We start from the raw sequence: 20,822 nt of genomic DNA on the forward strand, positions 1-20,822 counted from the left end.
TTAAAGACCTAAATGTAAGGCCAGACACTATCAAACTCTTAGAGGAAAACATAGGCAGAACACTCTATGACATACATCACAGCAAAATCCTTTATGACCCACCTCCTAGAGGAATGGAAATAATAAGAAAAATAAACAAATGGGACCTAATGAAACTTCAAAGCTTTTGCACAGCAAAGGAAACCATAAACAAGACCAAAAGACAACCCTCAGAATGGGAGAAAATATTTGCAAATGAAGCAACTGACAAAGGATTAATTTCCAAAATTTACAAGCAGTTCATGCAGCTCAATAACAAAAAAACAAACAACCCAATCCAAAAATGGGCAGAAGACCTAAACAGACATACCTCCAAAGAAGATATACAGACTGCCAACAAACACATGAAAGAATCCTCAACATCATTAATCATTAGAGAAATGCAAATTAAAACTACAATGAGATATCATCTCACACTGGTCAGAATGGCCATCATCAAAAAATCTAGAAACAATAAATGCTGGGGAGGGTGTGGAGAAAAGGGAACACTCCTGTACTGCTGGTGGGAATGTGAATTGGTACAGCCACTATGGAGGACAGTGTAGAGGTTCCTTAAAAAAACTACAAATAGAACTACCATATGACCCAGCAATCCCACTACTGGGCATATACCCTGAGAAAACCATAATTCAAGAAGAGTCATGTACCAAAATGTTCATTGCAGCTCTATTTACAATAGCCAGGAGATGGAAACAACCTAAGTGCCCATCATCGGATGAATGGATAAAGAAGATGTGGCACATATATACAATGGAATATTACTCAGCCATAAAAAGAAATGAAACTGAGCTATTTGTAATGAGGTGGATATATCCAGAGTCTGTCATACAGAGTGAAGTAAGTCAGAAAGAGAAAGACAAATACCGTATGCTAACACATATATATGGAATTTAAGAAAAAAAAATGTCATGAAGAACCTAGGGGTAACACAGGAATAAAGACACAGACCTACTGGAGAACTGACTTGAGGATATGGGGAGGGGGAAGGGTGAGCTGTGACAAAGCAAGAGAGGCATGGACATATATACACTACAAAATGTAAGGTAGATAGCTAGGGGGAAGCAGCCGCATAGCACAGGGATATCAGCTCGGTGATTTGTGACTGCCTGGAGGGGTGGGATAGGGAGGGTGGGAGGGAGGAAGATGCAAGAGGGAAGAGATATGGGAACATATGTATATGTATAACTGATTCACTTTGTTATAAAGCAGAAACTAACACACCATTGTAAAGCAATTATACCCCAACAAAGATGTTAAAAAAAAAAAAAAAAAAGACAGTATGGTACTGGCACAAAAACAGAAATATAGATCAATAGACCAGGATAGAAAGCCCAGAGAAAAACCCACGCACATATGGTCACCTTATTTTTGACAAAGGAGGCAAGAATATACAAGTCCCTCTTTGAACAGGTCCTTAAGGACTATCATGTCTCCCTTATCAGATGGAGGTAGAAGAATGGTGTACAGCAAATATGCTAGGACAAATGAAAGGAGGCCAAAATCAACAGAAGGCAATGAAGATAAGGTCAGAGGTAAGTGGGAAAAGGGCAAGCTTTCTACATTTACCTGAACTGGTGTTCAGCTGGTCAACTAATGGGGTCACCCACCAGCTATACCTGGCATGTGATGTCCAGTTATAGGAAAAAAGGGGAGGTTCACAGACGTCTAACACTCATTCTCATCTCTTCATGCAAACCCTACCATTCCATGCTCCAATTTCCTGAATAAGTAGTTATTTCAAGCCTCCGAGCCTTTGCTTCTTCTGCTCCCTCTGTCTGAGGATTCCCTTCTTCCATGCCCTTGTCTTCTGGTGAACTCATTTTTCAAGAAATAATTTACTATGCTTCTATCGTTCCCTCTGGTATTTGGACTTCAGTTTTATTTAAGAATTGTTGCTGGTGAATTCCTCTAAAACTCATAGTTTATGAGTGCCTCAGGAACTCTCCCCACCCCAACCAAACTACTCAACACCAATTCTTGTCCCACACCACTCAGATGGTGGCCAGCTAGTCCTCCTTATGGGATAAGGGATATTCCCACTTCAAACCTAAGAAATAATGCTAATGTTATAGTATCATTATAATGTCATTAATGATTTTAGGTAATATAAACTGTGCACTTAAAATGTGCTAGACACCATGCTAAGTGCTTTATTTGCGTCATCTCATTTAATCCTCACAACAACCCCATGAGGGTTATTGTGCTATTATACCCATTTTACAAATGAAAAAAATGAGGTATAGTGAAGCTAAGTAACTTGCCCAAGGTCAAAGACCTAGAAAGAGAGCTAAAATATGAGCCCAGACAGACTGAATCCAGAGGCTGAGTTCTCAACCACTGGTCTATGATGCTTCCAAAATGGAATGTACCACTTTTTTCCTACTTTCTCCATTGCTCAAGCAAGCCAAAAACCTGAGTTGCCCTGTACCTCTTTCTTCCAAATCCCTTCATCTCCAATCTCACTGAACCTATCTTAGTTCACTTCTTACCTGGATAATGACAACAATTGCCTAACTGCACTCTACTATAATGCATGTTCCTCATACAGCCAACTGGGCTTTTCAAATAAATCACAATCTGATCAGGTTACTCCCAACTGAATTCCTTTCAGTGATTCCTATAACCTGTGCAATGGTCCAAACTCCTGAACACACAGCAAACAAGGTCCTTTACTATCTAGCCAAATTCTTTCCTTTCAGCTCCATTTGCCATTTCCCTATATACATCATATTCCATTCAAACTAACCTTCTTAAAAGTTTCTAACAAAGCATATTGCTAATCCCTTCAATGTTGTAAATATTGTTCTACTCGACTACACAGTTCTTTATCTAGTAAATTTATATTACTGCTTCAAGTTTCAGCCCAAATGGCACCTTCCTTGACCACAGTAAATTATAACCGTGTAAGAGTTAATATTTGTTTAGCACTATGTCAGATACTATTCTAAATCCTATTCATATTTTAACGGTCATTTAATCATTTGAACAATGATTCAAATGATTCAAATGATTTCCTCATTCAAGTGAGGAAATTGAGGCAAAAGAGTTGTCAGTTGCTGCCACTTCAGTGTATTTATGGAATTTATATACTTCACTCCTCAAATTAAATTCTTGAGGGTAGAACAGTCTTCCTCATCTTTGTAATAGCTATGCTGGTATAGCGCCTGGCACATAATAGAAACAGGAGGAGCTCAATGAACATCTTTTGAACAAATGGCCAGAGCTGTCTCTCTAGGTTCTAACTGCAGACTTGGAAACTCTTCCTGGCCATTAGCCCTCTAATTTCTCCAGAGCATGCGAGGAGCATAACAAAAACGCATGTAGCAGAGTCCCACATAAGCTTAAGGAACCTAACAGTATTTACTAAACGGTTCTGCTGAAATGTATACATATCTTCATATATACCATCAAGCTTTTTCTGCAGCTATCTTCTTTTAAGTTTTCACAAATTTCCATGCACCCAACAGGCAGTCAGAAAATACTAGTCAACGATGACGACATTAAACATTACATATAAGAATTCTAGATAAAGGAATGTGGAGCTTACTCTGATCTCGCAGAAAGTCGATTTCTGTGGCCATTTGGATACAATTTGTTTGACGCTTTCACCACCTTTACTTTTCCTAAAAAGGCACAAAGCTCGCTGTGCGGGAAAACAAATCTAAAGCAACGCTTCGGAGGTTGTCTACCAGTTGAGCGGTGTAATCAGCATCCTACTCACGTGGCGTCAACAGCCCCGCCGCACCTCCTTCTCCCGAGTCCCAGCCGAGTCCCTCGCTCAAGCGAGACACTAGATTTCAGGTTTGCTGGCGACCCGCCAGGTGAATTCTGTCCCACGTTCACCCGAATCCCAGCCAGGTGGGACCAGGGATGTACAGGCGTCCCGCGGGTCACTCGGGGTCGTGTTGGGCCACTCAGGAGAGCGCCGAGAGCGCTGGCGGGCAGCCGGGTGCCGGCGTCCTTGGCGGAGCGGGGAGCGACTGCAGGACTGCCGAGAAGCCCGGGCCAAGCAGCGGAAGTACACTCGGCCCGCCCTGCGACTTTGAAACCGGTGCCCCAGACCGCTCCTTGGAGACGGTGACGCCGCCTGCGTCATCACGCAGACGTCTGCGTTTACGTCATCGCGCTTCCTGGAGTTCTCTCACGCTATCGGTTGTCTGTCAAGCGATGGGCGGAGCTGTGGAAACCTAGATGACAGCCGGCTGAGCCACCTGTGTGTCGGAGGACAAGCTGCTGGGCCCGCGTCCTAGGATGGCTGGGCCCAGCGGCTTTGTTTTTTTCTTTTATTCCTTTTTAAAAAAGAAAACCCCAAAAATGTAAACATAGGGCATTAACTACATATTTTAAATGCCCCCGTATCTTTGTTACCTAACACTTCCGGACTGGGAGAGCTCGCTGGCCAGAGCGGATGGTTGGAAAGCACGTAGGTTTCTGCGTCTGCGGTCTGAACCCAGACTAGCGTCTTCAGAGTCTACCTCCAAAGCTGGAGGATTCTGGGTATGAATTTGGTAATCCCCAGGAACTAAGTACGTGGGTCTTTGAAGAAAGGACACAGCTGTTGTTTAGATAGTTAACCGCGTGGCAATAAGACATGTAGTTAGAAGTACTCCAAAGATCCTGCAAATTCAGCAGTTATTTCTTTAGAGATAACTTTGATTCCTCAAAAAAAGATGGAAAGACAAATTCACATTTTTTGCAAGAAATAATGAGGTAAAACTTTACATTTGTATACCGATTACAATCCCCATCTTTAAAAAATGATTATGTCTGGATTTAAAGCTCATCATTATTTTTAAAAGTTAACATTAGAGGAAATTTCAATCCCATCAATCAAAACGTTAACTTGAAGCCAGCCACCAGTTTTAGTGCTTTTTAATCAAATATGTGTTTTTATGGGTTGAGGTAAAGTTTCTAAATAGACATGTAGAAGTAGTCGATTTAGCTTTCTTTTTAACAGTTTAAGAAGTTTTTGTTGTTTGTACTCATAGTGTTATATAAACAAAGTAATGTCAGGAGAATGTATTAAGAAATTTTTTAAATGCGTCCAGCTGTATCCAGTTAGGTATTCGAAGTCCTGTTACAGGTTTTCTCCATACTCACTATTAAGAGGATGAGATAGACCTTCCCCTAATGACTGGTTGTTACATATGGAGGCACATCTAATAACTATAAAAACTTTATTTTAGCTTTGAGTTAGTGAAGATTGAACTTGATCTGGTTTTTAGTGGCCATGAAGTTAACACAAAAACTTGTTGGAAGAAAAAATTGAAAGTGCAAACTCCAACTCTTTTTCGAAGGCTTTTTCTTCAGGAATGTCTCTCTGACTCCCCAACGACTTGTTTGTATCTTCCCCTACATTTGAACCTTGCATACTGTCATAGGGTGATTTAACTTGGCACCAAACAAGTAGTCATAAACTTAACTCTACATTTACACTAGAAGTTGATAAGATATTAGTATGGGTGAAAGCAAACAGTACTTTCTGGATGTAAATGATGAGGTGGTCTTCACACTGCAAAAATTAAATATCCAAAATTGGAGTTTTTATCTCTGTACTTGAATTATTTGGCCTAGATGGTCAAGGTCAATACAAACTATATAGTTTTTGAGTTTTGAGGTGTGGTGGTTTGTTTCTTGGTGGCTTTTTTTTTTTTTTTTTGGTTACAAGATTTTTACTGGTTGAATTTTAATGAAGTACTTTCAAAATAATTTTCATCTGTAAGAAACAAAGTTGCTATGATTTCACTTATCTTTATCTGCTCTAGTGTTCTTCCTTCTTAAAGCTTCCCTTCTGTTCTCTACCCACTTACCACAAGGTAGGTGCTTCCTTTGTACTTCGTGCTTCTTCCTGCAGTGTCTATCATATTGTTTTGTAGTTTGACTCCAGGCTCCATCATAGCACCTGGAACACAATGAGCACTTAATAAGTATCTGATGAAGGAATTAATTTAAAGAATGTGTGTGCATAGGAAGTATCTATTACCGTAATTGAGTACAAGGAATGAGAAGGAGAGAAAAGTATTTAGTATGTGTTTAACCATTATCTAGTCACTAATTCATGTTTTTTATATTGATATATTTCTGCAATAAGGAAAGCCCTAAAAATTAATAGATTTCACTAATATTAATTTATGCAGTAAATTGACATTGAGTACCAAGTACTGTGGGGAAAGCATCATGAAGAATACAAAGTTGGAAGTTTAAGCTAGGATCAAAACTTCTTTTTAACATTGTCTGATATTATTAAATGCCATAAAAAAGTGATTTTTTTAAAAACTCTTAATAGTTATGTTTATTTGACCAACCAAGAGAAGGATGGCCTAGAAATTCAATCTCTCTTTTTAAGCTTATCTTTTTATTATTATAATTATTGTAGTAAAAAATACATAACATGAAATCTCTTAATTTTTAAAGTGTCAGGCACAGTATTGTTAACTCTATGCACATTGCTGTACAGCAGATCTCTAGAACGGTTTCATCTTGCATGACTGAAACTCTGTACCTATGGAACAACAACTCCCCATTTCCCTCTCTCACCAAAAGTGATTTTTATAAAACAAAAATAATCATTCTGTTAAAACAAACACAAAGGTTGTTTTTCCCCAAGAAAGTTTTTTAAAGTATGTTATAAGCAGAATATATTTAGGCTGAACCATGTGAAATTGTTGATTTTTTCCAAAATTTCATATGGCTTAGCTTAATATTTTAACTGAAAATATCTGAATAATGGCAACACCCCAGTGTAATATCTGCTCTTGCAGACGGGAAGAAAATTACAGTAACTTTACTTAAACCTGTAGAATATGCATGCTCTTCTCAGAGTAGCTGTGACGCTCAGGTGTAGTGACTCCTTGCTGAATTAAACCCATAGATCCTATTAAAGTTTTGGTAACTCTCAGCAACTAGGACACAGAGCAATTCTATTTGGAAGCATTGTAATTCTTTAAATTATTACCTTTTTGTGAGAAGTTTAATACTTTATACATGATTTAGTTATTAATTTATTATCCTATAAAGAAACAATAATTTCACATTGCCTTGGGTGAAAGAGACAATAAGAAAATAGGCTAAGTGGTGCTGGGAAAACTGGACAGCTACGTGTAAAAGAATGAAGAACACGGCCTAACACCATACACAGAAATAAACTCCAAATGGATTAAAGACCTAAATTTAAGACCAGACACTATAAAATTCTTAGAGGGAAACATAGGAGAAACACCCTTTGACATAAACCACGGCAAGATCTTTTTTGACCCACCTCCTAGAGTAATGGAAATAAAAAAAATAAACAAATGGGACTTAATTAAACTTAAAAGCTTTTGCACAGCAAAGGAAACCATAAATAGGACCAAAAACCAACCCTCAGAATGGGAGAAAATATTTGCAAATGAAACAACAGACAAAGGATTAATCTCCAAAATATACAAACAGCTCATGGAGCTCAATATCAAAAAAAGCAATCAATCCAATTAAGAAATGGGCAGAAACCCTAAATGGACATTTCACCAAGGAAGACATACAGATGGCCAAGAGGCACATGAAAAGATGCTCAACATCACTAATTATTAGAGAAATGCAAAACAAAAGTACCATGAGGTCTCACCTCATGCCGGCCAGAATGGCCATTATCAAAAAATTTAGAAATAATAAATGCTGAAAAGGGTGTGGCGAAAAGGGAATCCTCCTACACTGTTGGTGGGAATGTAAATTGATAAAACCACTATGGAAAACAGTATGGAGTTTCCTTAAAAAAGTAAAAATAGAACTACCATATGACCCAGCAATCCCACTACTGGGCATATACCCTGAGAAAATCATAATTCAAAAAGAGACATGTACCACAATGTTCATTGCAGCACTATTTACAATAGACAGGACATGGAACCAACTGAAATGTCCATCGACAGCTGAATGGATAAAGAAGATGTGGTACATACATACAATGGAATATTACTCAGCCATAAAAAGAAACAAAATTGAGTTATTGGTAGTGAGGTGGGTGGACCTAGAGTCTGTCATACAGAAAGAGAAAAACAAATACCATATGCTAACACATATATATGGAATCTTAAAAAAAAATCTTAAAAAAAAATGGTACTGATGAACCTAGTTGCAGGGCAGGAATAAAGATGTAGACATAGAGAATGAACTTGAGGACACGGGATGGGAGGGGGAAGCTGGGGCGAAATGAGAGTAGCATGGACATATACACACGACCAAATGTAAAATAGATAGCTAGTGGAAAGCAGCCGCATAGCACAGGGAGATCAGCTCCATGCTTTGCGATGACCTAGAGGGGTGGGATAGGGAGGATGGTAGGGAGGCTCAGGAGGGAGGGGATATGGGGACATATGTATGCATATGGCTGATTCACTTTGGTGTACAACAGAAACTAACACAGTATTGTGAAGCAATTATACTCCAATAAAGATCTATTTAAAAAAGAAAATAGGCTGATAGATGCCGAAACTGCTGGGATAGTTAAGACTGAAGCAACCAGAATCATATCTCTAGAGCACTTAACCATATTCCATGATCTCAAGGGTCAGACTATCCTGTCTGAGAGTCTAGTTTTCTATAAGAAAACCACCTCAGAAACAGGTAATTTTAATGATTTGAACAGATAAATGTTTTCTTTAGGCAAACCTATATACTTTAATAATAATAATCTTTTTTTAGTACTTACTATGCCCTAGGCACTGTTCTAAATACTTTATATGTATATTAACTCATTTAATCCTCACAGAACCTTGTAAGGTAGTTGCTATTTTTAAATCCCTTTTACAATAACTTGCTGATGATCGCAGTTGGAAAGTGCCTGAATTTCGATTTGAACCCAGGCAGTCTGGTGCCAATGTTAGAATCGTTGACCACTATGTTTATACCTCCCAATAGGATAATATAATTTGCAGCTAGGATAATATTATTTACAGCTAGTGTAATATAATTTACAATTTTTGCTTTTATAGCCAGTTAGCCTTTAGTTACATTAAGTGAATTATTGCCGGACGTGTTCTATTGTAATCTTATGATTTACAGTTGATTTTTAAATTGTGCAACAATTTTAAATATTGCTGAGTTACCCTTCCTTCTTCCTCTAGAAAACCGCTCAAACTTCTGTGCAACAATTAAAAGTCTTCAGACTTTTAAGTCTTCAGACTTTAAGGACCAGCGGTGGTCCTTCAACAGGTCTCTGTGCTTCAATCCGCCAAGTCCCTCCCCTAGAGCGTGCGGGCAGCGGGGCGGAGCCGCAGGTCCTTTGACCTCGGCCGCAGGGAGCGAGCGGGTGTTGGCCCGAGAAGAGACTCTTGGTCTGTGTTCCCTCCTTGTCAATGCTTTCTCCACTCTGTCGTTCCTCCCACCTTCTCCTAGTCTTGTTGGCTTTTTCTCTTGCAACTTATTTTTCAGCTGCTTCTGGCGGCACAGTTTCCTCCCACTTTCGGGCTAACTTCCTCCTTTCTCCGTTTCTCTCTTAAATGGACGCGGGAGACGGGGAGTGGGGGCGGGGAAGATGCAAACTGAAAAAAAATCATTTCTGTAGAAAGCTGAAAACAAACGTTCGTGAATAGAATATTTGGAAATTTTCCCCACAAAACGTTCAGTTGAGAGAACGTATTTTCCATAACTTCCTTCTTTTAACCTTTGTGGATTTTTTTTTTTTTTTTTTTTTTTGCTCTCTAGGCTCTTAATGCTCCGGGGTTCCGTCTCCTTTTTCTTCCTTCATTTCCTTTTAAAGGTCTTCCCATAGTACAAGTAAAGCATGAAAATAATTATTTTCGACTTTTTTTGATGAAAGAATAATTTGAAGAATAGAAGTTAAAATGTGGAAAAGTACAGATTAATAATAAACATTCTTAAGAAAGTTTACACAGCCAACATAAAAATTGTATAGTAGAATGGTGTTCACCTTGAATGAATATATTCTTTTAATAATATTCCTAATATTCATTCTGACTTTTTAGAAATGTTCAGCATATATAACATAAGGGAGAAAAGAGGTCATCACTATAATGTTTGAGAGATCCAGCTTAAAATTAGACTTTAAAACATTTTTAATAATTTATTTTTGAATAAATGCATGTCTATCATAGTATAAGATTCAAATAGATTTAAAAAAAAACGGATACAGTTGAAAGTAAATCTTGCTTCCTCAGCTTTCTCAGGCAGATAATCCTCTCCAAAGAGGCAACCATTGCTACACTGGTTTCTTGTATATGCTTCCTGAGATAGTATATGCATTCACAAGCATATATGCAAATAGTCTTCCTTTTTATTAAGTAAATGTGTACTTTTTGCACCTTGCTTTTTTCACCTAATATATTTTAGTTGTATATATAGAGCTGCCTCACTCGTTTTAACTGCTGTGTGGTATTTCCTTGTAAGATATAGCATAGTTTATTTACTAGTTCTCTACTGATAGGTATTTAAGTTGCTTACAATATTTTGTTATTCTAAACAATATTACAGTAGACATCTTTATAACTTATGTCTTTTTGAATATATACAGGTGTAATAACTCCTAGAACTAGAATTGTTGAGTCAGAGGCCATTTGCATTTTTTATTTTGATAGATATTGAGGGATTGCTCTTGACAGAGTCTGTGCCAATTATGCCCCGACAGCAATATATTGATTGTTTCTCAGCGTCCTCATTATCACAGCATTTTATCAAACTTTCTGATTCTTGACAATCTAAGGGAAAAATAGTAATTTATTGTTTAATTTGCATTTCTATCATTATTAATGAAACTGAACATTTTGCATTTTCTTTCTGTGAGCTGGCTATTCATATCTTTACCCATTTTTTTGTTGGGATGGTCTTTTCATTATTGATTTCTAGGAGCCCTTTAAACATTAAAGAATTTAGTTATTTGTCTGAACTATGAGTTGCAGGCATTTTTTCCCAAACTGTCTTTGATTTTGTAATGGGTTTTTTTTGGTGGAGGAAGGCAGATTTTTGCTTTTCTTAAAAAATGTTTATATAGCCAAATGTATCAGTGTTTGTTTGTTTTTTAATGTCTTCTGGGTTTGGGATTATATCTTAAAAGGCTTTTTCTGCTCTAAGATCATCTTTTAAAAACAACCTCCTGATTTTTACTTTCTTGATTTTATTTGGTTTGATTTTTATGTTTATATCTTTGATTCATTTAAAGCTTAGTTTGGTGTAGCAGGATCCAACTTATTAAATTGGAGTGCAAAATGAACCAACTGCTAATGGATCTGGTCGGTTAGGACATGAGTTCTGGTTGATTAGCTACGTGAGAATCATCCCCAACTCCCCACAGACTTTCTTACACTTTATTTCTCCAGCACCTGCTATGGTGCCCGAAACAGAGTGAGTAGCTAATAAACCTTTGATAAACTAATTTGAAAGGAAATTTCTAGATATGATGTCTTATCTTAGTTATTTGCCATTGTTCTAGTATATAGTGTTGAAAGAGATAGTGATACCACTAACAGTTGATTTCTCCTGCATAAAATCTTAGAATCATGAAATTTTAGATCCAGAGACTAGAACAGTTATTCACTCCACAAATAAATAATAAGTTCCTGTTACTTACAGCCATTGTAGCTAGGGATGCGGAGAAATAAAACAAGTACAATATGTCATGTAATGTAAGTGCTGTGAATCAAAACAGCAGTGTATGGGCAATAGAGAGTGGCAGGGAATGGAATGCTGCATGGATGCCCACTAGCCCAGGTTGTAAAAGACATTAATAAACGAATTGTCTCTACTTCATATGAGCACGTGTGCAAACAATGAAAATTGAAAGGTGGTGGGGGTAAAGCCTCCACAATCCTAAGTGTCCCAAGGGAGCTGAAAATCAATTGTCTCTGCCTGGGTCCATGTTATCTTTAGATTAGATTGTAAACTAGTGAGCAGGCCTATAATTTTTAGGTTGATTTTGTTATATTATGCATGCTTAGATTGACGTGAGTGTTCTTTAAGCAAATTAATAAATTTGTTGTTCTGATAAGAAACTAAGGTCATTTTATGCAAAAAGCCAAAATTATATTCTACCCTTGGGCATGTCAGCCATGGCACTCTTCCCTACTAGTGGAAGTCTAGCTGATATTTCTTGCAGTAATTTCCAGGCAATATTCAAAGAAATCTTAGGAGAAAAGGCAGAAAGAACCAGTAGAAAGACTTAGGTTTTCAGTACCTTGTACTGCCAACAAGAGTAGCTCTGCTTTTATCATTTATCTCTTCTTATCTTCCAGTTAAGATTACATTTTGAAGTAATTTGAAGCCGTACTCTGACATGACCCATCATGTGTGCATGGAAATGACAGGCCATTTTTAGGAGCACATCACTGCATATGGTTTAATTCCATTTAGACATAGAGACGATGGCCTAAAAGAACTGGGAGTTGAAAATTCCGTGGTGGAAGCCCACTGATATAGGATAGGGATCCCTTTAATGTGTGCAGCATTTTTTTGTGGATATGCTGGTTGCGTGGAGAATTAGTGAATCAACTAAAACTTCCTAGTCGCTGAGCTATATTTTCCCAGGATTGTCAAGAATTGTCAAGCCCTAAGTTAGGAGCATAGCATATTGGTGCCAGAATCAGATTTAATCAGCATTTCTAACATCTTGATTTATTCTTATTTCTTCTTGTATGCTGCAAGAGGGTAATTACGTACCAAAATTTGTAGTAGAGGGTGATATATTTGTTTTGAAGAATGTGCCTTGATATTTCAACTAAAGAAAATAAATTTATTATTGAGGTATTTTATTCCAGGCAAATCAGGACTCAATTCCACATAAGTCAGAATCAGTTTATACAGTCTTATCACGCACTGAGCTTATTTCAGTGATGAAGAATATAAATTGCTGAACATATCCTCTTCTGAAATGCTGTTAGTTGCAAATGGGTTGCAATACCAGAACTATTTTTTAATTTTAGAAGTTATCTATTAAAATTTCTTAGCATATAGTGAAAACTGAGAAAAGCTACGTACTTTACAAAAAGGTTTTTGGAGATCTTGGATTTTGTATGTGACACAGAACTTACGTATTTGGATCTCCCAGTGCTGGGCACATAGTAGGTATTCAGTACATATTTGTTGAAATAAATTTATTGAAGTATAATTTTATGAAGCCATCACATTGTATACCTTAAATATATATAATTTTTGTCAATTATACGTCAATAAACCTGAAAAAAAAATGTTAAGAAATAAATTTATTCAAAATGTAAAACTTTATTACTTGCAATAAAAATAACATGAAGCAAGGAAATGCATTCAGTGACTTCAGGTAAGCGAAATTAGTCTGGAAATACCATCATTTACAATCAAGGTTATCTTTTGGACAAGACGTAAGGACCTAGTATAATTTAGGGGAATCCATCATTCCCAAAATAAGGTTTTCATCTGTTTGCAGATTTCTGAAATGTCTTCATCTGGGAAAGCATGGCTGACATTGGTTCAGTTTCTTGATTTATTAGCTATTTGACCTTGGACAAGTCTGTTTCTTTGTTTGTAATGAGGATAATAATAGTTCCTCTACAAGTTTTTGTGAAATTAAATGAGATAATGTTTATAAAGTGTTTGATCCATAGTGTTCAACAAAACATAATTTTATTAATATAATACTATGTCCTTCCATTTAATCCTTAGAGTAACAATTTAAAATGCAAATACTGCTTGCATCAGATGTACTTAGTCTATTTCATAGTTTAAATGATAGCAGATTTTGTTCCCATATTTCAATTGGAGAAAAGGGATTAACTGAGCAAATGGTCATTTAACACTTGAAATATCAAAAATTGAAAAGGCTAAGGAAAACCATACCCTGAGACTCGGGAAGACAATATTAAACTCTGCCTGCCTTCAAATGGTTGAAGACCCCTCCACTCCCACCCCAAAAAGAAAAGTTTTAGCCAAAAGAACAGGTGCTAACAGCAATGCTTGCACTCATTTATAGAGATTTTGAAAAATCAAATTTTACTATAAAGATCTTGATTCCCAGGGGATCCAGTAATTCATCTGCACATTTTACAATAAGACAAAGGATGGCATATAAACTCATAGAGCTTAGAGTTGTTGAATACATGAACAGTTTGCAGTGGATTTAATTACAGTTCTTAAAAACTATTTTGATACACTCTTTAGTAGGTAACTCGAGGTGGCTCTAGACTTAAAGTCTTAAAGCTTTTAGGATCCAACTACCTATTTTATAATAGAACTCCATGTCCATGATTTACCATAACACAAATGGCCTTTTGACTCTCAGAACCTTGTTCTTGTCACTCTGCTGCCTTCCTACCTTTGAAATTTGGCTTTGAAATTTTCATTTCATTTCTTTCTAAAGGAAACATTTGTAAATTGTTAAAGAGGTTTTTTTTTTTTTTAATATTTTTTCCCATTAGAGTCTTCAAATGGATTTTAAAATTGAACACACTTGGGATGGTTTTCCAGTGAAGCATGAGCCAGTGTTTGTCAGGCTGAATCCAGGTGATAGAGGAGTGATGATGGAAGTCAGCGCTCCATTTTTCAATGATCCTCCAGCCCCACTAGGAGAACCAGGAAAGCCTTTCAATGAACTGTGGGATTATGAAGGTAAGTGGAAGTCCTGTATTTTATTGCAGACATAAATCTTTTTATAATAACCTTTCATAGAACTATTATTTTATCTTGCTGTAAGGAAGTGAGTGCTTCTGAGCAACTGACATGTGCAGTTTCTGTTATTTCCTACCAATCTCGCACTCTTGACTTTTTCCCGTTACCTATGTGACTTCGACTATATAACTAGAACAGTGAAAAATGGCAATTACAAATCCAGATTTTTTAATTGCTGCTATATTTCCTTCCTTTACTCCTGTTACCTATTCTGAGTTCAGCATTTGTTTTGTTTTTAAGTATCTTCAAATTGCCACTTTAACCTTATAAACCTTCTTTATGGAAGCTTTGGGGTGTTTCACTTATTATGAAAACACCATTAACTTAAACATGAAATGTAGTTTTTATTTTATACTGGCAAGTAATCTCACACATTAAGTGAGGGCTAAAAGACCGGCCATGAAATTCCAGTTTCAGGTTTGCTGTATGATCACCTTCTAATGACTCCTAATTAAGCCACCAAACTTATCTTTCTCAAATAATCTTTATGATGCCATTTCCTAGATTACAAATCATTCCTGTCCCTAAGATAAGGTTCAAACCCTTCCCATAAGCTTCCAGGGTACTCCTGAATCAAGCTATCAAATTCAACCAAAAGTTCTTGACTTCCAAAAGGCTGATAGTCTCATTCGTGCATATTCTCACTCATGTACCTTTTCTCATTCGAGTCCCCCTGCCTCTAATGCACATTGTTCAAGGTCTAATTCAGGTTTCATTTTTTCAAAGAAACCTTTGATGACTCTTCTAGTCCATACTAACATCTACCTTCTCTGTACCATCTATATAGTATGCATTTTGCCAGTGTTAATCTATCATATGTTAAACATATGTTGTCTTTTATTGTTATAGAACTTGTATATACCAGCTTCCTGTTGGTGTACACACTAATGTGAGTTATCTACTGGAGGTACTACAGACACCAAACTCAACAAGTCCTAAACTCAACTCATCCACTTCTCTCATAAACTTGCTTCTTTCACTAATTGCCCAATCTCAATCAATAGCACTATAATACATCGAATCACCAAATGTAGAAATGTGAGATCTTTCCAAGATATCCTTCTCTCTCACTCTCCATATTTGGATTTATTTAAGTCCTGTCAGTTTCACCTCCTAAATGTTTCTCTCATTTATTATCTCTTCTTCATCCTACCATCCTTGCCATAGGTAAAAGACTTTAAAAGGAACAGTAAGACTCTGAGTTGTGGATGGGGCTATATCTATATCTTAGATATTTTATTATTATGAAAATAACACATGGAAAACTAGAAACAACCTAAATGTCTATCAATAAAGAATTATGTGAATAAATCATAACATTCTATAGAAGAATACTATGCAGTAATTAAAAAGAATTAGGTATCTATATGCTGTACAGTTGTGTGTGTGTGTGTGTGTGAAAAAAGCAAGTTGTAATCAGAAAATGATTCCATATATATTTTTTTAACCTATGCAGGTAAAATAGATTATGGAAGGACAGAAGAAGTCTGATAGGTTTTAGAGCAAAGTGGGAAGAAAAGGACTTTGACTTTTTATTTAGATATATGTTTATGTTCTTTTAATAATTTAAAAGAAACGTGTCACTTTTATAATTATACAGTTTTTTAAATAAACATGGTCAGAAAATTTCAGGAAATTATAAAGAAAAATCACTCAACCTGTATTCCACCTGTCAGAGATAACCAACCATAACATTCTTGTGCATGTTTTGCAGGCATCTAGGCACAGGCATATGTGCACATTTTTGTTTCATGTGCATTTGGTTATTGCTCTGCAGCCTACTTACCAAATATCATGGATATCTTCCTATATCAAAAAATATTTAACTGTATATTTTATTTTAATGACTGCATTATATTCTATCACATGGAATACACAGATTCCATAATTTATTTAACAGGTCTCCTATATAATAGGATATTTATTTATATAACAGGAGATAACAATTTAGACCATTTCTTTTTGAGTAATACTGTACTTTCATGAATAGCATCTTACTTCTTTTTCAGTTGTGTGATTATTTCCTTAGGATAAATTCCTAGAAGAAGATAACTAGCTCAGAGTCTGTGTGATATGTTCATTTCTTTACAACCTCACCAGCACTAGGCTTCATTAATATTTTTATTTTATGGCAATCTGATATGGGGGAAAAAATGATGATTTATTTTCTATGTATTTTTTTCTTCCAGGCAATGTCTATTTATTTTATTTTCCCCTTTTCCTAGTGGTGATATAGCTTTAATTAAAAATAATGCATTAATTCACTTTATATTCTAAAGGTATAAACAAATTATTTATTGTTGAAGCAAAATTAAGTTTCTCAATATGTCATATCTCTGTTTTCAAAAGTTGTGGAAGCATTTTTCTTGAATGACATAACTGAACAGTATTTAGAAGTTGAACTTTGTCCGTAAGTATAAAATATTTCTTCTAACTCACTACTACATATTTTGAACACATTATTTTCTAATTATATATCATGGATATAGTAAAAGCTCACTAATTCTAGTTAACTAGTCAGAATGCTAATTTGAATTAATCTGAATTATATATAATTCCTTATTTTCAAGTAAATGTATAATGTAGAATATATAAGCTTTTAGAAATATTATGTTGATACTATTTTCAATTCACTAATGTAGTTGGTTTTCTAATAAATTTGAAGGTGTTTTTGCAAAATGAAAAATTAGTATAAAACTCTTTCATTATTTACTCTGTAAATTTGCATTGTTATATATTAGCTATTCAGAAATAAAGAGAGGCATATTCATTATTTACTCTAAATTTGCATTATTATATATTAGCTATTTAGAAATAAAGGGAGGCGTGTAGGTATAACGAAGTGAACTACTTTATGAAAAAGTTTCTTTTAGGGGATTCTTTTAATAACTAGATTAAACTTTAATTTTATATATTACATAATTATGTATTCATGTATTCCTTCCTTTATTTATCATTCATTTACTGAGTGTATACTATGTCACTTTATGTTCAGTGCCAAGGATAAAAACTAAATCACACATGGCTTTTCCTAGACTTATGAAAAATATTAACCTTGGACTCTTTTTGTACAAATTTAACTTGTCCTTGGGAACTCTCTACCTGGTTGGCAGTTTTTTTCCTGTAGAAGTCAAAAAGTAAATCTATACCTACCTGTTATCTAAATTATAAGAAATTTTAAGTTAATATTTAGTAATGAAATATTTCTTTATATTTCCATTACTCATTTAAAATGACATTTAAATACTTCTCAGCATCTGTTATCTAGTAGCCTTTGTCCTTTTGTAGACTGAGCAGAGTCCCAAACAATTGATTTCAATGAGATTTTAGATATCATTTTCTTTTCCCTTATTTTGATTTCTTGCTAATGCTAGTGTGGAAAATATAGCTGTTCACAATTATATTTTTCAGAAGAGTAATTATATGTCTTTGTTACCCTTCAACTAATATGCCAAAATCTTTTATTGAAAAATATGATAAATTCTCATAAACTGTAATGTGAGGTAAGAAAATTTCACCATACACATGAGGAAGCTAAGGCAAATAGGTTTACAACTTGTCTAGAAGATAGTCAAGAACTTGAATCTGCTAGAATTCTAAAGTTACATCCTTAGTTTAAATTTTTAGATGATAATATCAGTTTATTTTTATAAAGTGATGACTTAGCATAAGATACATCAGATAATTAGATTATCTTTTGTTAGGAAATTATTCAATAACCATAATGTATAAAATTAATAAATTCTAAAAATTTGTTTTTAGATACATCAGGACAGTTAATAATCAAGAATCATGGTTTTGCTTCAGGCAATCAACTCCTGTGACAGTTAACCTCTAGGAAAGCAACTTGAATATGTTTGTTTGAATTTTTAAGAACTTTTATTGTTCTTAGGATATTTTTAAGGTTGCATAATAACAATAAAAGGAAGCAGAGAACTTTTAACTGGAAAAGAATACTTGTTTTCTGTTAGACTAGTTTCTTGAAGGAAATCCTTCCTGAAAAGCTCCCAACAGACCATCTGTGTCAAAATGTTTAGATATAGTCTTTTCCAGAGACCGTAAATTTGCTTCATGTAACTATTTGAAATCCTTTGATTCTTACTGACATGGATAATCCCAACTATGCTCTCTTATTAGAATTTTCTTTTGGGAGTATGTTGTGCTTCTCCTTGAAGATGTGACATCAGTATCAGAACTAATGGTTGAAAGCAGGAAAACACAGCAGGCAGATAGGTCGAGGATAGTTGTATGAGAAAATAGTTACAAATTAAAGTCTTCAACCTGTTAAGTAGTTTTAGACAATCTATATTTTTATCTTCCATCTTCGTAATGAGCTTCAAGACAGTTTTCTTATAGAAATAACCTTTAATATGTTTGTTGGATTTTGACCTGGAAATTGGTGCCAGCTTCCCTTAGGATACTTTCATTTTTGAAACGAGTTTTATTATGAACTCCAGATACCCCGCCCCTTTTGCATACTTTGGAGCATCTAACCAATTGAAGTATTTCATATAGTTTCCTATTTAAAGAATATAAAAAGGAGTCTGAACATGTGTAGCTTTATGCATTTGACGGCAATTGCCTGGAAAGTGTTAAACTCAAAGAAGCCATTTTTAAGTAACTGAACACGCTGGCTGTCCCTGTAATTATCCAATATTCATATTGCATCTTTTAATTATTTGGAAATTTAGTTACAAGCATACACATGGCAGATATGAAGGATAGTGAGGATAATAATGTTTATTTCAAACACTCATGAAGAATTTTAATTTTGACAGCCATGGACAGCATTTGGTGCTTTTACTCTCTGGAAAAAGAAATGTATGGAAAGTAAGTAAATAAAAATATGAGACAAAATCCTTAAGTGTATAAGATAGATTTTTTAATGTTAATATATACATATTTAAATATTATTATAAATATGAATTTACCTTTTGTGTTTCACATGTTGTTTCTGTAGCAAGAACTTGATCTATCGTTCAAAGCGTCCAGAGGAGAGACAAAATGGGAAGGTAGAGCTTATCTTCCTTGGAGTTATTTTCCACCAAATGTGACAAAATTCAATTCATTTGCAATTCATGGATCAAAAGATAAAAGAAGCTATGAAGCTCTTTACCCTGTACTTCCACATGAGCTGCAGCAAGGACAAAAACCTGATTTGTAAGTAGAAAATAAATGAAAATATGTCCCAACTATAACAGTTTTTAAAAATTAATTCTTGGTAGAGTAGTAGTAACATTTTTTCGTCAAAGAAGACACGTGTAAAAGCACCAAGTAGAGTTCTATGTGTCCTGATGGTCTTCAGTGAGTATCTGGCAGACTGACTTTGGACAAACAGTCTCTCTCACTGCTGTCAGTAGAGCACTTAGATTTCCATGGCAGTGTGAAAAAAGTCTTGCTTAGTGAGTATTACTACAACTGGCATAGAAGTGTGGTTGTAAGTTTATTTATGATCCCTTTCAGAGCGAAATGGCCAGAGGCATCTGTTTTTCCTGGTGTGAGCAAAGGGTTTTGCAAAGAGCAAATCCTTTCCCCTTGCTGCTTGAGAATCTGACATTAAGTCAACTCTCTAGTTCTCTTCTCCTGGTAACCTCATAGGGATAAAAATGTCAGCTCTATTTCTAGGCAGCATAGATGGAGACAGCACAGCTTTGGGATTTCCCTTTAACAGTAATGTTCTCTGTGGGGACCCTGGAAGCTATACCTAGGGAGCTATTGCAAGAAATACTGTCTCCTGTTGGACAGCGGGCATACAAGCCAGGAGATCTCCTATGCTTTCCCATTTTGAGTCTGATCTCTTTGCACCTGAAGCTGTCACTTAAGGAGAATGTAGCCCTGGCCAGCCTTCATGGACTGCTGCAAACACTACCAGCTCAGGGAGGAAAGCCAGCCTCTGTCCTGGGGCAAGCTGAGATTCCCGCACTATAGCTATAGCGCGTACTCAAGTGGCCAACATAGTCTGTGAGTCTGCGTGTTTAGAAAAGCCTAACAGAGACATCGTAGTGGGCTTTGTACTCTGGTACACAGATTTCGTTGCCTTTTCACCCTTGGAAAGTGCTGCACTGTTCTCCTTCTCCCTTGCCCTTCCTGTCATGCTCTTACTCCGCTGTACTTGACTTTTTATCTCTTCTAGCTTATTCCTTTATTCTGCCAGATGC

The 20,822-nt window shown here is 35.7% G+C and overlaps 2 protein-coding genes across 9 annotated transcripts in view; one reads left to right on the top strand and one right to left on the bottom strand.

The window, feature by feature from the left end:
* The window catches only part of SCLT1 (sodium channel and clathrin linker 1), a 253,924-nt gene extending 249,846 nt beyond the window's left edge, over positions 1-4,078 (bottom strand). The window contains exon 1 of one of the 3 annotated variants that reach the window (XM_029235194.1): positions 3,761-4,077. Coding sequence is in view for 2 of the 3 variants with exons in the window: in XM_029235192.1 (XP_029091025.1) it covers positions 3,587-3,620 (34 nt within the window). In the remaining variant the exon portion in view is untranslated. Of the gene's footprint in view, positions 1-3,586 lie in introns of all 3 variants that reach the window. The other 2 variants (XM_029235192.1, XM_029235193.1) reach the window with 2 other exon arrangements.
* A 583-nt stretch (positions 4,079-4,661) lies between these two features.
* CUNH4orf33 (chromosome unknown C4orf33 homolog) overlaps positions 4,662-20,822 on the top strand; it is a 60,908-nt gene continuing 44,747 nt past the window's right edge. For 5 of the 6 annotated variants that reach the window (XR_003795653.1, XM_029236046.1, XM_029236047.1 and 2 more), the window contains exons 1-5: positions 9,304-9,350; positions 14,415-14,604; positions 17,014-17,074; positions 19,443-19,494; positions 19,625-19,824. Coding sequence is in view for 5 of the 6 variants with exons in the window: in XM_029236046.1 (XP_029091879.1) it covers positions 14,424-14,604; positions 17,014-17,074; positions 19,443-19,494; positions 19,625-19,824 (494 nt within the window). In the remaining variant the exon portion in view is untranslated. Of the gene's footprint in view, positions 4,750-9,303; positions 9,351-14,414; positions 14,605-17,013; positions 17,075-19,442; positions 19,495-19,624; positions 19,825-20,822 lie in introns of those variants that run through there. The other variant, XM_029236045.1, reaches the window with a different exon arrangement.

Source organism: Monodon monoceros, unplaced genomic scaffold, assembly GCF_005190385.1.
Source record: "Monodon monoceros isolate NGI ecotype Baffin Bay Population unplaced genomic scaffold, NGI_Narwhal_1 Super_Scaffold_20, whole genome shotgun sequence".
Classification (NCBI taxonomy): Eukaryota; Metazoa; Chordata; class Mammalia; order Artiodactyla; family Monodontidae; genus Monodon; species Monodon monoceros.